This window comes from Phascolarctos cinereus, unplaced genomic scaffold (genome assembly GCF_003287225.1).
Source record: "Phascolarctos cinereus isolate Bilbo 61053 unplaced genomic scaffold, phaCin_HiC Scaffold_3;HRSCAF=262, whole genome shotgun sequence".
NCBI lineage: Eukaryota > Metazoa > Chordata > Mammalia > Diprotodontia > Phascolarctidae > Phascolarctos > Phascolarctos cinereus.
In genome coordinates this window covers 210,005,527-210,022,922 of record NW_027555736.1, presented here as the reverse complement: position 1 = coordinate 210,022,922, position 17,396 = coordinate 210,005,527, and the positions used below count along the sequence as shown (strand labels likewise).

The following is a 17,396-nucleotide window of genomic DNA, read 5'->3' as shown; positions in this document are numbered from 1 at the left end:
GGAAGCATTTTTCCCCTAGGTAAAGTAACCCTTCAGGCCAAGGAAAAAGAGCTATTTTGTTTGTACTTTACTTATTGGCAACAACATGATTAACAAGAATGATTTTATTTTTGGAGAAGATTTCCTCCATCTTAGAGATTTCCTGCCAACACAGGGAATTCTGAAAAGACTAACCACAGGAAAAAAAAATTCTTTTCCACAAGAACAAATATGACTTTTATTAACTCCTTTGATTCCAAAGTCTGTACGCTTGGTCTCATTTCTTTTCTGCTTCAGAAGGCTGCAGATTAGCTCTGTACTCAAAGCAAGTCTAGTAAGCTGTGAAACCCAGTTGCTACCCTAAGAAGGGTCAGCTGCTCCCAGTGAGCAGTCATCCTTGGTGCACTAATAAGTATCGTTTTACTTTGGCTGCTCACTTTATTTTATTTATATTGTTATTATATTATATTTATATATTGTATTGTATTCTATTGTTTTTTATATTAATATATATTATTATTACATTCAGACTTGCTGTTGCTTGAGACTCTCCCTTTGGGCTTTCAAGGAACCGAGGTTGAGAAACTTCCACATACTAATTTTACATCTCTTATATCTAACTCTTTCTTTCTACTCACCCAATTACTACCTTAGTTTATGCCCTCTAGGTCCTCAAGTGTGGCCCTCTGACTGAATCCAAACTTCACAGAACAAATCCCCTTAATAAAAGGATTTGTTCTGTAAAACTTGCACTCAGCCAAAGGGCCACACCCAAACTTTAGGGTCTCCTCCCCTCTCCTCTAGATATTGCAGTATTCTTCCCCCTTTATCACCCTGCCTCAAGTCTCTCACCACTTCAATCCATGTACTGCTGTCCAAGTAATTTTCCTTAAGACTGATCTGACCTATGTGACTCCCCTACTCAATCACTTCAGTAACATGTGGGACAGCAAAATCAAAACAAAGACTTAGCTTGAAAGCAGAAAGGAGTTTATGGCTTTCTCATGAGAAAGGGTACTGTCCCTAGTCGCCATTGCAGGCCAGGAGAGTATGAATTTGTTACACAAATCAAGGCTTATTTATACCCTAACTCGAGCTCCTCCTCCCTAACCACCTTCCCCTTATCTCATCGGCTGGGCTTTCAGGGGGCACAGTCTATTCACGGAAATCTAGTACACAGGTTGAGAATCATAGAAAGATCTGTATGAACTCCTGCAGAAGGAAAAGTGCTAAGAGAACAACATACAGATTGATCACAACAATATTACCAAGAGAACAGATTGAACCCAACAACGTAAATAGAACACTAAGAGACAACTAAATTCTAAGTAGTTATTAAAACAAATCTTGATCTCAGAAAAGACAATGAAGCATCAGAGAGGGAGCTGACTGTGGATTTAGAAGTCTGTATACATTGCTAGACACTGTAATTCTGTTGTCATATGTTTCTTAACTTCCTAGCAAGCAGTTCAGGTTGGGGGTAGGGCTGTTCTTTCTGCTACATGCTTAAAAACAGGGTCTGAGAGGGGAGGGTTTTGAAAACAATACAACAACTATTAACAAGAATTATTGACGCTTTGAGGAGGCTTCACTTCTGAGAGGTCATCTCTCACAGTAACTTCTTCTTGCCCTTAGGAGAAAATAGAAACTCTTCTGTTTAGGTCTTAAAGCCCTAGGTAATGTGGCCTCTTTACAGCTTCGTTGAACACTGCTCCATCTTCCCTCCTCTGAGATCCAGCCAAACTGGCCTTCTCTCAGTTCTTCACCATCTTCAGTCTCCTTGTCTTGGCACTGGCTGTCCCATGTGCTTGGTATGAACTCCCCCCAACTCCTTCCTTCTTTCAGGGTGAAGCTCAAATATCATCTTTTGCATGGAGCCTTTCCTGACCCCGGTCCCACCTGCTAGTGCCCTCCCTCCTGAACTACCCTGTCTTTTGCTCTTTTATATATATTTGTATTTATTCACTTTGTTTTTATATGGCATATATTTTTACGTGCACTTATTTTTTCCCTTGGTAGACTGCAAGCTTTTATCTCCTGTGCTTAGTACATAGTAGGTGCTTAATAATACTTGTTGATTGATTGATGAGTGGTGAATGGAAGTTCACCCGGAAAGAAATATAATATATGAATATTTGTGATAGTGATTGTGAAGATGATATAGTATATTTGCTAATAATAATACTAATTTTTTATGACAACCGCCCTTTTCCCTCTTGATTTGGAAATGAAGGCATAGAGAGGTCAATTATGTCAAATCGACAAACACTTAGTAAGTATTATGTTCATACGCTGTGCTAATCCCTGAGGCTATAGGAGCTCACTGTTCTGTAAGGTGAGATAGCACACATGGGTTATCATGTTGCATATAGATGTGTGTGGTTTTTTTTTTTTAATCTTCAGGAATTTATTAGAATGGGTACTTGAAAGCTGTATATTAGAACACAAATTTTACCAACTTTGAGTACAGGTCAGGTGATGGACTATATGCTTGTCATCTCAGAACTAGCCTAGCTCAGGTCAGAGATGTTTATTATCAGGTTGGCCAAAGGGTGCTAAATTTTTCAACCACTGGAGCTCATGAAGATTATCCAGCAATATATAGAGGGGTTGGAAATCTGTTTTGGTGGAATCCACACTGATAATACTCTTTGCTGTGTGACTGTTGTGAAAAGAATGTTATATTTGTTCTCAGAGAACGTGAGTTTGAATCTGGGTCCTGGATTATTGCAATAGTCTTCTTTCCGGTTAGTCCCCCTGCCTCAGGAATCTGCCCCCTCCAATTCATCTTCTACTCAGCTGTCAAGGTGATTTTTCTGAAGCATGGGTCTTGTTTGTCATTCCACTTCTCAGTAAGTTTCAGTGGCTTGCTGTTACTTGCAAGATCAAATATAATTCATCTCTATGTCATGTCCTTCCTGCCTCTCTAGGCTTCTTACACTTCCCTCTCCTCTCCACACTCTAAGGTCCAGCTTTACTGGTCATTTTTTTTGGGGGGCTAGGCATTGAGGTTAAGTGACTTGCCCAGGGTCACACAGCTAGTGAGTGTTATGTATCTGAGGCTGGATTTGAACTCAGGTCCTCCTGACTCCAGAGCCGGTGCTCTATCCACTGCGCCAGCTAGCTGCCCCCACACTGGTCTTTTTTTGGGGGGAGGGATGCATTCAAGGTTAAGTGACTTGCCCAGGGTCACACAGCTAGTAAGTATCAAGTATCTGGGATCACATTTAAACTCAGGTCCTCTCGACTCCAGGGTCTGTGCTCTGTCCACTGTGCCACTAGCTGCCCCATTCACTGGACATCTCTTGGCTGTCTTCCTGACCTAGAATGATTTTCATCTTCACCTCCTCCTTGGTTTTCCCTGCCTTCCTGCAAGGCTCAGCTCAAGTCCCCTGCTCTCCCAGAGGCCTTACTGGGTCCCTCCAGCTGCTTCTCTCATATTACCCTCCATCTACTCTCTGTATATCTTGTATGTACCTCGTTATTTTCATGATTTTTCCCCCACTAGAATGTGAGCTCCTTCAAGGGCAAACACTATGTTTGCCTTTCTTTGTACCTGTAGCATTTCACACAATTCCTGGCACGTGGTAAGTGATTAATAAATGCTTATTGGCTGACTATGTGACCTTGGCCAACTCACTTGACCTCTGTGACCTCAGTTTCTTCATCTGTAAAATAAAGAGGTGGCCTTTAAAGTTCCTTCTCAGCTTTAAATCTGTGACTTCATGGTCCTATGAACTCTAAGGCCTAGCAAACTCAAGCTCAATTTTGAATCTAGAAAGCTCCAAATCTATGCTCCTTAGTATGACGAATTATCAGATTTACTAATTGTTACCTTGGAAAGCAGGGAGAGCCTGAATCAGAGGGATGAAGTGTGTAGAATAAGAATATGAGGAGAAAGGAAGTATGGCATCAGTTAGACTGGTGTGTGGCTGCATTGGGAGGGACAGTCAGTGGAGTTGGGGGTGGCGAGGAAGACATGCTTGTATGACAAATGAGGGCCAAAACTAAAAAAAAGGAGACTTAAGTAGAATATCCCTGTGGGGCCAGTTTGAGTTGGGCATTTGGAGATGGGGAGAGGAGAATGACAGCTTTCGGCCAAAGCTTATCATGCTGCCAGGCTGAAATTTCATTATTCTTAATACCTAATGGTTTTGTGTTATTGACTGAGTCAACATACATTACTCATTATGTGATTTCCGTTAATAAAGTGCATGGCAAATGTTCATTTACCATGATTTTAACTGACTGAAAAAGTAGTTCAGTCTAAAGGGAAGAAATTTTAAAAGGCCTTCGGCGTAGGGAGATGACCTGGAGGGAACACTGTCTGCTGGGGCTTACGTAGATCATCCTGATTAGTCGCCCGATCTGATTAGTGTTCTTTGTGTTCCATATGTCAGATAGAAGGCTTTCAAACCAGTACCGACTTTCTAGTTCTATTGTAATGAAGCAGTTCTAAGGTGTCATTTATCTTAGATGACATAAAGATTGCGCTGCATTGGATTTTAAATAAAAATTAGAATGTTTTAAAGGCAGACCTGGGTTTATATTCCACCCCTGTCACTTACTACCAATGTGACCTTGGGTAAATTAGTTCATATTCCCTGGGCCTTGGTTCCCTCCTATATAAAATAAAGGGTTTGGGCTATTTCTCCTTTCAGCCTTGTATTGATGACCCTACAGTTCTTTACCTGGATGTGTTCCTTTGTCCTCTGGACTCTTATAACCCTTTGTTTTGAACTTGAAATATTCTGTGTTGTTTTATAGCTGTCTTTACTCACCCATTCCCACGTCATAATTCAATTCAATAGACATTTATTTAGCACCTATTTTGTGCAAGGCACGATGCCAGCCTTTGAAGAGCGACAGACAAAAATAAAAGTCTGTCGGGCCTAAAGGGGAGGATGCAACATGTACATCCAGCAGGGGTGTGATAGAGCCAGCTCCTCAAGCATTTTTGCCTAGGAAATGCTACAAAATCATGGCTCTATTTATTGTTTTGATGACGGTCTAGAAAAGGGTGGTGTCTGTATACCCCCTCCCCTGCCACGACAACAGGTTGTTCAACATTTGCCAGCATATCCCCTTTTAAGGGCTGTAACTGGAAAAATGAAGAGGGAGAGAGCGGTAGCAAATGGGGAGTGGGGGTGGGAAAGAGGTGTGTGGGACCCTGGCCTGAGACCAGGGCCTGGATCTTCAGCATCCTTCTTTCCTCTGAAAGTGTAGTACTTTACAGTAGGCCCTTAGTAAATACTGGTGCTTACGAAATTAACAATTTTTCAACTTCTTTAGAGGAGTTATGTGAAAAATCTACCAAAGGGCTATGTCTCTACAATAGAAGGGATAATTATCTGGTAATTCAAGCAAAAATTCATTGAGTCACCAAGCATTTATTAGGTATAGTCCTACCATAAGTGCTAGGCTGGCATGGTGCTAGGCCCCAGGGATACAAAGACAAAAACAACAGTTCTTGCCTTCGGGGAGCTTATGTTCTGTTGGGAGAAAGACACATTCACAGCTGTATAAATACAAATCATAAACAAATCAATTTGGAGAGCAGGAGGGGCAAAGACCTGGTTATTGCTGAATTATCAGAATTTGCTCTTTGGGGCATTAAAGATGTGACAATTTAAAGCTCTTTAAATTTGTGCGTGTTTTGTTTATATAGTGATAATAAAAATAATAACTTTTTTACCATATTATTATGCAATTATCTCATGTTAGTACTGTTACTGGTAGATTTTACATTGAATTTCAAAGGGAAATAGGGACTTAAATGAGGATAATAATAGCACCTACCTCCCAGGGTTGTTGTGATATATTTGTTGAATTGGTTTCTCTTTGTTATGACTTTAAGGCTTTCCTAACCTTTAGTAGTATTTTACTCATTTCTGTATTCCTTTACCTTTTTTTCCTATCAGTTACTACTAAATTCTGAAATAACTGATCAGTGGCATAAGCAGTTAGTTTGGTAAACTCGTTGGAGCCAGACTAAGTGTCCGTGGCAATTAGGAATTTCCAAGAGACCATTCTCAGTGGTAGCAGCAAAAACTTAAGAGAGAGGTGTGCCCTAGGGAGAGAAGCAGCTAACTGATCTGAATGGAAGCTGAAGTTGAATAATTACCAGCTCTGAGGCAATGATGCCAGATTTCTTTCACTATCAGTTTACCTATTTTGAAGTAGATTCATAGGGGAGTTTTCATTTTAAATGACACAGATGGAAGCTCATTTAGTTCTCTAAAAAGGATGCAATATATTATATATGATGCTATTCTGCATTAACACAAACTATTTTTAAAGACTTCCTTGTAGTAGCTACCAGGGGTAGCTTAACCCAAGATCACACAGATCACACAGTGACAGAGGCATACTTTGATCCTCTGATTCCAAGTCCACTACTCTTTACATTGTACCACGAGTGGCCATGGGGTGTGGTGGAAAGATCACAGGCTTTGGCAAATCTGTAATCAGAGGACCTGGATCCAGTCCCACCTTTGTCACATAATGTTGGCGTGGCCTTGGGAAATGTTGCTTGACCCATCAGGGCCTTGGTTTCTTCTTCTTCTCTGAAATGAGGGAATTGTACTAGATGGCCTGTAAGGCCCCTGTACTCTAACGGGGAAAAATTGTGGTACAGGTCGTATATGCGCTTGGTGACTGCTAGAGAACCACAGCTCAGCCTTGCCTTCTTGCACTGCTCCCTGCCCCACCCATGGCCCACCCTAGCTACTGCTGACCCTGCTGACTGGCTCTGGCATCACCACGTGTGCGAACCCCTTAACATTATTCTCCTGGTTTTTAAATGCTGTCCACCTTCAACTATCCCTTTGTCTAATACCTTTTGTGTTGTGTGCCCTCTGGAGGCCTATGCCTGGACCCACTTGCGCTCTCTTCCTGCCTGCTGCCATTGGACTCAGACAAGGTTGAAGAGCCACCATGGCCAGAGAGGATTCACTGGCTCTCCCTCAGAGCTCCACCCATTCTTACCCCACCTTAAAGTAAAAGCCCCTATTCCCTACCCCATCTGCCTCTACAGATTAAAGGCCCTGTTAAGTTCAAAAACAGTACTCAATACCAGGGTCTATCTTGGTGGGCTGCTGGAGGAAGATTCTTCCTGACCAGAGCAAAATGTTGGTTTAAGGGAAAAACAACCAACCAGACAATGGAAATGGACTTTGGAACTCCACAGCAAACAACTTCCAGAATTATGGTCACTTCTGCCCATCCTGTATCCCTGATATTTTACTCACTATTTCTAATGTCTTCTATATTTCACCTGTCATATTTATTCATTTTGTAAGCAGATGGTGTCTTCTTTGCTCACTTTTCATCTCTAAGTTCCTTCATTTGGGCAACTGGGTAGCTCAGTAGATAGAGTTGTGGACCTGGAGTCAGGAATACCTGAATTCAAATCCAGTCCCAGACACTTACTAGCTATGTGATTCTGGGCAAATCACTTAACCTCTGCCTCAGTGTTCTCATCTGCAAAATGGGAGTAACAATAGCACCTGCCTTTCAGAGTTGTTGAGAGAATCAAATGAGACATTATTTGTAAAGCACTTAAAATGGTGCCTGGCACATAGTAAGTGCTGTGTAAATGTTAGCTATTATTATTGTTATTAGCATGCTTACTTTGTTCCTATGTCCTCCTCTCCTTAAGTTCTCATCTATTTCATCTTATCTATTCCTCCCAGTTTATTCCCTAGTGTAGAGCTAGGGATACTGAATTGAGGATCAGAGCTTGAATACTTGATGAACACCAAGGTCCCTTCCAACTTTAAGATTGGATGGTTCTTTGTTCAGCCCTGTCCTCTAACTCCTGTTACTCCTTCTGCCTTTTAGGTTCTATTTTATTTTTGCCTTCCTTAGTTACTGTATCTTCTGTTTAGTTTTATTCAATTAGTAGCAGCTTTGGCAAGGAGACAAAAAGGTTATTGCACATATAGATATAATTACAGCAAATATAAATATATATGTAAACATATGTGTGTGTGTGTATATATATATATATATATGCATATATATGACTATGTTTCCATCTTTAGCTTATAAAGTTCTAGGAGTCAGAAATAATTTCTTCTGCTTTTCTTGTAATTCCTCACAGCATCTAATAAAATATGCTACCCTTTGGACTGGGTATACAGTAAGCATTGATCACTATAAATATGTGAATGGAAAATTTTTTAAATTAATGTATCTAAGTCTAAACAGTTAAACACATAAATATCTGAGAGTACCAAGATATAGAAGCTATATATATATATATATTATACACGCACACACACATATATATCAATGGCATATTTTTTACCTAAGTTTCATATGACAGTGTTATAATTGCAGAATTTTTGTAAATGTGCTTGGTTTCCAAAACAAAGTTACAAAACATTACACATTTCCTTTTAATATAAAAACATACTAATTCTCCATCATTGACTAATATACCAATTTGTCAATTTGTAATAAAATGATTAATCATTTTTAGGTTTTTTAAAAAAATAGCTAGACTTTGAATGTTTAGTTCCTATAAACAATATTTCTTAAGATAACTGTCTTTTAGATATTTAAAATTATTTGCAATTTCCTATATAGTATTGTCTCCTTTAATAATAAGTTAAATCTGTCTACTTGGAAATCCTGTAATATTGTAGATTCAAGACTGTGATAATTTGCTAACCTTAGAAAACTGAGCATTGAATTTAGCAGATATTAATTTTATTTGAAGCTGCTGAATGTTGAGAATAGTTTAACATCAATATTTGGATTTTTGAGTTGTCAGTTTTAAATTGTTTTCACTTTTGCTTTACCATTAATACTATGGCATGTTTTTTTTGAGGGGAAAAGAAAGTTTATTTATTTCTTAAAACTATTTACTACTGTATTAATGCTTTCCAGGAACCTGATTCTAATGTACCAGTGTCTCAGGTAAAGATTTTTGATAGTTGCAAGACTTCTTAGTTGGTGACCGCCTTATTGCTATTTTCTAGATGTAGTTGTAGTTTAGATCATGTGCTACTTGTCTACATATAGTGTTTGAATATTAGCTAAACTTATGAAACATTCTTTAAACTTATAAGTAAAGAGTGATGTTGAAAAATTGTGCATATGGGTATCATTGAATATTTGATATAATCTAGATTTTTAAGATCTGGACCTTGGGTGGGGGAGAATCACTTAAAGGCCATTCAAAAGGGGGGAAAAAAGAGGCAAATGGAATAGAGAGGCCAAAATGGATGCCACCGTGGTGAGTATGACTGCAAGGCTACCAAGGGACCTGCTTTGGGTAGGATAGCAGTACCTCCTAGCCTGGATGGGTGGGTGGGGAGCTGTTCTGAACAACACGGCCAGTTCAGGCTGAGAAAGAAGGAAGCACTATTGTTCATATCACTGCTGTGTAGAAGCTGGACTGGTCAGTGAAGCTCCCAAATTAGGTCACTAGTGAATTAGGTAATAATGAAGGTTGTCCTGAACTAGAGTGCAGGTGTTGTAAGTGTTTCTTCTGAGAGAATTTTTTCATAGTCATCAGGTGAGTGAACTTTTTGAACTCTTTACAATATATGTATTTTTAACCCATCTTTAACGTATTCTATGAAGGTGTGTCTTATGCATAATGATCTTTTTGAGGGCTATGAAACAGAGTAAAATGAAGCATTTTATCTCAGACAGATTTCAGATGTACTTTCCGACTACCCATAACATGGATAAACATCTGACTGATGTTTATCAATGGATGGGACAAAAACAATGGGTTAGTGTTTTTGGACCCTACATGTTTAAGTTATTTTTAAGAAGGCTCTACATTTTAAATGACATAAGTATTTAATTTATAAGTATTTAATACAGTCTTCACAAAAGCCTTTTCTACTTAAGAAAAACAACCAACAAGTTATAGTTGTGATAGAAACAAACAATAAGCAGCATTCAGAAGTTCAAGAGCTCAAAAACTTCACAAAGACTTGTCTGTGAAGATACTGCATGTGGTAATATTCTTTGTTCTGTCATGATAAATCTAAACCTGTTAGCCACTGGGTAGTGATATGAGAAAATAAATGGACCAAAATTGAATCTGTTTTCTTTATTTTTCTGGTGAATTTGATAAATGTTCAATTGTTAGTCATACTTTTGGGGTTTCTTCTCTGTACTTTAAAAAAACAAAACAGCTTGAAAGGAAATGATGATTTGCTGTCCAACTTGTGTGTACTGAATATGCCTTGAAGTATCTGTAGAACTGTTCAAAGAGTTTGAAGTTTAAACTTTGAAGCAGTGTTGAATGTTAGCTATCTGCAGTCTTAGCTAAATCACAACCTTATATTCTGTCAAAAACAAAATTGTTTTACTTTATTCACAGAATACTTGGAGTGAGTAACCTAGAAGGGAGCTTGAGAGACTTTTTAAAAAAATGCTTTTTCTTTTCAAATTCACCATAATCCTCCTGAACCTGTTAGTGCCGAGGAAACACAAGGGTGTGCAAAAGTTTTTCTAGTGTAACCTTCACATCAAGAAGAATCTGTCAATGGAATTTTAAAAATCTGGCCTAAAATTGCCACATGTTCATGCCTGTGTGCTATTTAAAATATTTTATCATTGGTTTATGTATAAGATGTCATTTAAGAAGAACATTCACCCTGTGTACACCATATACCAAATATGTGAACTCCCCCTTTCCTATGAGGTTTACATTTGAGAGAGATATGGCAACTATGATTTTGGACCATTTTTATTTTAAGTATACGCTTTGTTTAAAAAGTATATTTATTACCATGAGTCAGAATCTTATTACCATGAAAGGTAAAAACAAATGAGTCAGTGTTTTTATGGTATTTCATTATTAGATTTTTAATTATAGCATTGCTTGTCAATGTGGTATACTATAGAACCAATCAGTAGATGAATATGATAGAATCATGTTTTTTAGGCAAGGAAGTAATTGACATGATGATTACTCATTTAAATGAAAAAAAATACTACACTTTTCCCTCACCCCCTCAAAAGAAAGTAATTACTCTCATTACGTTCAATGTCAAGTGACTGTATTCCTGTGTAACTACATCCACAATATTTCATAGAACCAGTACTAATAACTGTATTTGCATATCATTTCAGAGGTTAAAGATAATGTTATCACTTGGTATTTTTATTAAATGCAAGAGACTATTTTGGACAGTTTATGTTCATGTTTCTTTGCAATGGATACATCTGTTTTAGATCATGATCATAGTTGAACCTCTTTGTATTTTCTTAAAGACTGGAATACAAAGGTATTAGAAGTATGAAACAATATCTGGCTTGACTTCAACATTAAAACTGGCATACAAGGATATTAGAAGCTATGAAACAATATTTGGTTTGTTGCCAACACAAAATGCTGTAATTTTTTTAAAGCCAAGAATCAGTCTTCCATCTGCTATTTTGATTAAAATCCCAAGAATTGTTACCATTGCCACGAGCAATTCTTTGAATGCAAGCTGATGTTTAATCAAGCAATGACATGTTATTTTCAAGGTCATTTTTGGTTAGGGTGGAAGCAAAGCAAGTATTTTCTTTTTCTAAAATACCAGTAAAATTTAAAGGATTGAATATTGTTGTTTTAATAGATTTTATTATAGTTCTCTAAGCTTCTGAAATGAAAAATCCACTTTTTGCTTTTCAGGAATAAGATTTTGTAGCAGGAATAATAATGAAATCAAAACTAATATAGATCTGTGTACATTACAAGAAAGCCTCCAAATGAATTCTTGATTATTTATGCTATTAGAGAAAAGTGGTGGTGTGAATAATTCAAAAATAATTTCTGTTTGTTCTTGGTATGTATTATTCAACTTTAGTGGCAGGGGGACTGGTTTGTAGATTCCCCTGCTTAAATTATATTTGGATTATTGGGTTAGGGCAAAATTAAAATGTTTTTAATCCTCTGAGCAAAAAGCCAATAGCAGTGGTACTGAGGTTACTCGAATATGGGGACAGGGTAAAGTCAGATTGGAATTAAAATTTGCTAAGAGCTATCATCTTGGTCTGCAACAGAGAGTGGGGTCAGAGGAGGCAGTGGGGCATCTGTTGTTTAATGGAAAGAGAACTGAATGGCTTTTTACCATTTATTAACTGTTACATTGGTCCCAAAGCTTCCATTTCCTCATCTGTACAATGGGGATAACATTATATGTACTAGTACTTATAACAACTAAGGGTTGTTAAAAGGGTCTAGTGAGATAATTTAGGATGAGCGCAAGTATCGCTAGCTCCTGTGTAAATTGAATGGAGTCTGTGCAGACTTTGGACTACATTGGCAGTCTTAACCAATATGGATCACAGCTATATCTTCTGATACCCCTTAGGTAATCTTAAGTTATTGTTGTTAAAAAGAAACAAAAACAAAACCATCACCTGTTGACCAATGATTTGCTATTTTATCCTCTCTAAATTTAGCAAAGCTGGTCTTTGGTCATCAGACTCCCATGAGAAGCTTTTCTGTTTTAGTAGGACAAAGCCTGCCCTCAGCAGTGAGAGTCTTTGAGATGCCAGCTCTTTTTTACCCTGCTATGGGGCATCACAATACTCAGAGACACAAAGGCCCTGGGAAAAACAGCTTTACAGATAAAAAGAAATAGTTGGCTCTTTAATCTAACAAATGTCAAGCCTTATAATCAGCTGTACCCCACACTCAAAATATAGTGGTAAAGATGTTCTCCAGGTTATAATCTGTGGTGTTTTTACCATTTTAAAATTCTACTGTCTGGATTCCAAACCAACTATCATTGTTTTGATTAGGAGCTAAAGTGGCAAATTGGGAAAAGCAGTGCCCCAAAGAAGAGAAAGCTCAGGAGGCTATCTTGAAGTGTTACACATAATACACACCTCAATTAATTTGTTTTCACATTTTTCTTTAAAATTTTCTGTCTTTTAACTACATAAAGAAGAAAATTTGCTTTATGACTTCTAAAGAGTTACTGGCCTATTAATTACTAGGGCACTGCCCTATTTACTGTGTAATTAACTGTGACTAAGAATGACCTTGATTTTTGTATTTTCTATTTCTATTTTGCATTTTGATATATAATTGCCACCAGGTCTTGTACATCTGTTTACAAACCTACATAAGAAATCTAAACATAAGAAGTTGTTATCATGAACATTTTTCCAAAGCTCTTCAAGCTTGCCAGTGCCATTTAATGTACAAATTTTTGCTTTATCTGTGGTTTTTTTTAGGCAGCTTGGATTTTAAAAACAAGAGCACTAACTGAAATGGTGTATGTAGATGAAATTGATGTAGATCAAGAAGGAATTGCAGAAATGGTCCTGGATGAAAATGCAATTGCCCAAGTTGCTCGTAAGTACCCTGAAGGATTTTAGGAGGACTCAGTCTAATTCCCCTCATTTTACAGGTATTGAAACCAAGGTTCAGGGAAGGAAATTAAGTTGCTTGGTGTTCCATGCTACAGTGAAGCAGAGTCAGAATCTGAACCCAGCTCTTTGGACTCTCAGGCTAGAATTCTGTCTGTTCTGTCAAACTGCCTTCTTTATGTGCCTAATAATATATTGCGAAACAGAATGTAATTGCAAATAAATCTTTACTATGCCCGAGTCTAGACAAGTGTACTATCAATATAATTCAAGAAGATAATTCTGCATTTCAAATGTGAAATAGATGATAGATGTAGCGTAGGCTTCCTGAGGGTGGGGACTGTTTTTTTTGTTTGTTTGTTTATTTTGCTGTGGCATAGAGTAGGCACTTATTAAATATTCAGTGATTGAATTCATTCCTTACCAGAGTGTAATTTAATGTCACATTTAAAAATATTGAATTTAATACTACTTAATTGTACCTCCCGAGGAAGGAAGCTTGAATTATTAAGACAAATTGAACTATGATATGTAATAACCATTTAAAAATTTTTCAGTTATTGAACAGCAGTTAGTCATGTCACGTCTCTTCTGCCAGATGCTTGTATCTTAAAAATGAATGCATTAGGAAATATTGAGATTTTTGAGTTCTAAAATTCATCTCTTATCTGTTAGGGCCTGGGACATCTCTGAAGCTCCCTGGAACCAATCAGATGGAGGGCCTAGTCCAGCTGTCAGGTACATCTTTTATTTTCACTACCCTCTGATATCTTTCTCAGAATTATATTCTCTTATTTTCCTTACTCTAATAATTTGCTTTACTTACAGGCCGGTAACACAAGCTGGAAGACCCATTACAGGTTTTGTCCGGCCCGGCACACAGAGTGGAAGGCCCGGCACTATGGAACAAGCTATTAGAACACCCAGGACTGCATATACTGCTCACCCTATTAGTAGCTCTTCTGGAAGATATGTCAGGCTGGGAACGGTAAATAACTCTGCCTTTTACCAGAGTGCCAGATAACAACAGTGTCTTTTTGTAATGTGATTAATTTTACTTTTGTGAACCTATTGGATTTGTGAAGGTGATACTTGCTTACTTATTCTGCCTTTAAAATTTTTACCTAAATTATATTCATTTGTATTTTACAAAGTAAAGGCTTCAGATTATTTCTCAAAATTGCTTTTCTCCATAGGCATCAATGCTTACAAATCCTGATGGGCCTTTTATAAATTTATCTAGACTGAATTTAACCAAGTATGCTCAAAAACCAAAATTTGCAAAGGTATGTGAATTTTTTTTTTGCATCATCCTTTCTAAGTCTCACTGTTATGATTTTAGTATAATTAAAAGTCACTGCATTGCATTTTAAAGATAATTATTTCACCTACAAATGATCTGGGGTGATTTCAAACTGATACAAACACTTATAGAGGCAAAGCTCTGGGTCTTATCAACTTATTTATTATTCAGTGTCTTTTAAATGAAGAATCTTAGCTTCTGAAGAGAAGACATGTAGTTTTCTTTTTTTTCCCTCCTTTTTTCAGAATTTCTTTAAATTTCATTTTCTGATTCTCTCAAAGAAGCATTATATATACCGTATAGTCTGAGATTGGCTTCTGGGTCCTATGACAATTTTATAACTTAAACTCCCACAGCAGTTTATCATCATATTCTTTCTGAGAAACATATATATATATATGGATTGTTTAAAAAAAAAACCCCAAACCCTAGCCTCTCAAAATGCCCCAGTCCTTAAGAGTCTTTATGACACTTAAGACAAGTTGTTCTCAGTGTCACAAATTGATCTTATTACTAAAGAACTAATGGGTGAAAGTATAAAGGGCTGAGCTATGAAGACTGGGCATGCAGCATATCTGTATATGTAAATACATGTAAAATCAGATTTTTTCCAATTTATTTAGAATTGAATAAACCAAATATAGAAAACCCATGTAAATTGGTACGTGTATAAATGATACTCTAAGCTAAATTTATATTTTAAGTACCTTAAAAACAGGTTTGCATAAATTTGTAGATATTAAACCCTATTATTCAAGATCTCAGAGTTGGGAGAATTTTCCCAAATATTACATGAATTTAGAAATCTCTAGCCCTAAAGAATAATACCTTGAACCCCTGAATAAGGAACAAAAGAGTAAAGAATCAACATAATCTGACTAGACATTTTCTTTAATTAGAGTAGTCTGTTATACGATAATCAAGGTCCCAGTTTTTTCAGTTAAGTCTAGGAAAATCTGAATCAGGGTTGGGGAATGGGGAGGACGAATAAAGGGATCAAAAATGGTCCTGACTGTATATGGAGAGGACTGAACTGAGGTCAGAAGTCACAGAGATAAAAGAGTTCTTTTCCCTCATAGGAATTTACCCCTCTGCTGGTGCCTACAGATGTCTGTCTCTAAATCACTAGCCCCTTCCTTTCAAGACAGTAATATTTCTAGTGTATGCTGTTCCTGTGAGTTGGGATCGGGACGTCCCTAAACTAGAAAGTATTTTTAATGAAGTCATGACTTCCTCTTCTCTTAGCAGTCAGATGGACCTGTCAGTTGGCAAGCTCTTAAGAAAGTATATGAGCAGTAGTTATTGGGACCAAATTAATAGCATGACCAGTTTTTTCCTACTGTATATTGTTACAGTACTGAAAATAACCAACATATTAAACTCTCTGGACTGCATTTTATATTATTAGTATCTAGTAAAACCTTTTTATAGAGAACTGTTTTCCTTATATAGTATATAATGAGAGACAGCATGCCATAGTGGATTTAGTGTTGGACTTCTTGAACAGGGGAGTGATGTGCTTTAGGAATATCACTTTGGAAATTTTGTGGGAGAGACTCAGAAGAGGGAGACCAAGTAGGAGGCTATTGCAGTATACTAAAAGGTATAAGGGTAGAAGTGATAAGGGCCTGCATCAGGGTGGTGGTTTGGGAGTGGAGAGAAAGTGACAGATATAAGAGGTGCTGAAGAGGAGAAATCAACAAGTCTTGCATGGCAATTGTCAATTTCCCCCCTTCATTGACTATACTCAGTTTTGCTGGGTGGATGATTCTTGGTTTTAATCCTAGTTCCTTTGACCTCTGGAATATCATATTCTAAGCCCTCTGATACCTTAATTAATTAATTAATTAATTAATTATTGTTTTTTTTTTCAATTGGGGTTAAGTGACTTGTCTAAGGTCACACAGGTAGTAAATGTCAAATGTTTGGTCTGAGGCTGGATTTGAACTCAGGTCCTCCTGACTTTAAGGTTGGTGCTCTATCCACTGCGCCACCTAGCTGCCCCCTGATCCCTTAATTTAGAAGCTGCTAAATCTTGTGTTATCTTGATAGTGTTTCTACAATACTTGAATTGTTTCTTTCTGACTGCTTGCCATATTTTCTCCTTGACCTGGAAAATCTGGAATTTGGCTATTATATTCCTGGGAGTTTTCCTTTTGGGATCTCTTTCAGGAGGTGATTGGTGGATTCTTTCAATTTCTATTTTACCTTCTGGTTCTAGAATATCAGGGCAGTTTTCCTTGATACTTTCTTGAAAGATGATGTCTAGGCTCTTTTTTTGGTCATAGCTTTCAGGTAGTCCAATAATTTTTAAATTATCTCTCCTAGATCTGTTTTCCAGGTCAGTTGTTTTTCCAATGAAATATTTCACATTGTCTTCTATTTTTTTATTCTTTTGGTTTTGTTTTATAATTTCTTGATTTCTCATAGAGTCATTAGCTTCCATTTGCACCGTTCTAAATTTTAAGGAATTATTTTCCTCAGTGAGCTTTTGGACCTCCTTTTCCATTTGGCCAATTCTGCTTTTTAAGGTATTCCTCTCCTCATTGGCTTTTTTGGACCTCTTGCCAGTCGGGTTAGTCAATTTTTTAAGGTATTGTCTTCTTCAGTATTTTTTTGGGTCTCCTTTAGCAAGCTGTTGACTTGTTTTTCGTGATTTTCTTGCATCACTCTCATTTTTCTTCCCAATTTTTCCTCTACTTCTCTTACTTGATTTTCAAAATCCTTTTTGAGCTCTTCCATGGCCTGGGACCAATTCATTTTTCTCTTGGAGGTT

At 37.3% G+C, this 17,396-nt stretch overlaps 1 protein-coding gene across 1 annotated transcript in view; it reads left to right on the top strand.

Moving 5' to 3' along the window:
* Nucleotides 1-17,396, top strand: part of TTC8 (tetratricopeptide repeat domain 8) — a 49,573-nt gene that overhangs the window by 2,459 nt on the left and 29,718 nt on the right. The window contains 5 exon segments of the mRNA XM_021000353.2: nt 13,183-13,303; nt 13,993-14,028; nt 14,031-14,055; nt 14,146-14,305; nt 14,514-14,603. Coding sequence (XP_020856012.1) covers nt 13,183-13,303; nt 13,993-14,028; nt 14,031-14,055; nt 14,146-14,305; nt 14,514-14,603 — 432 coding nt within the window.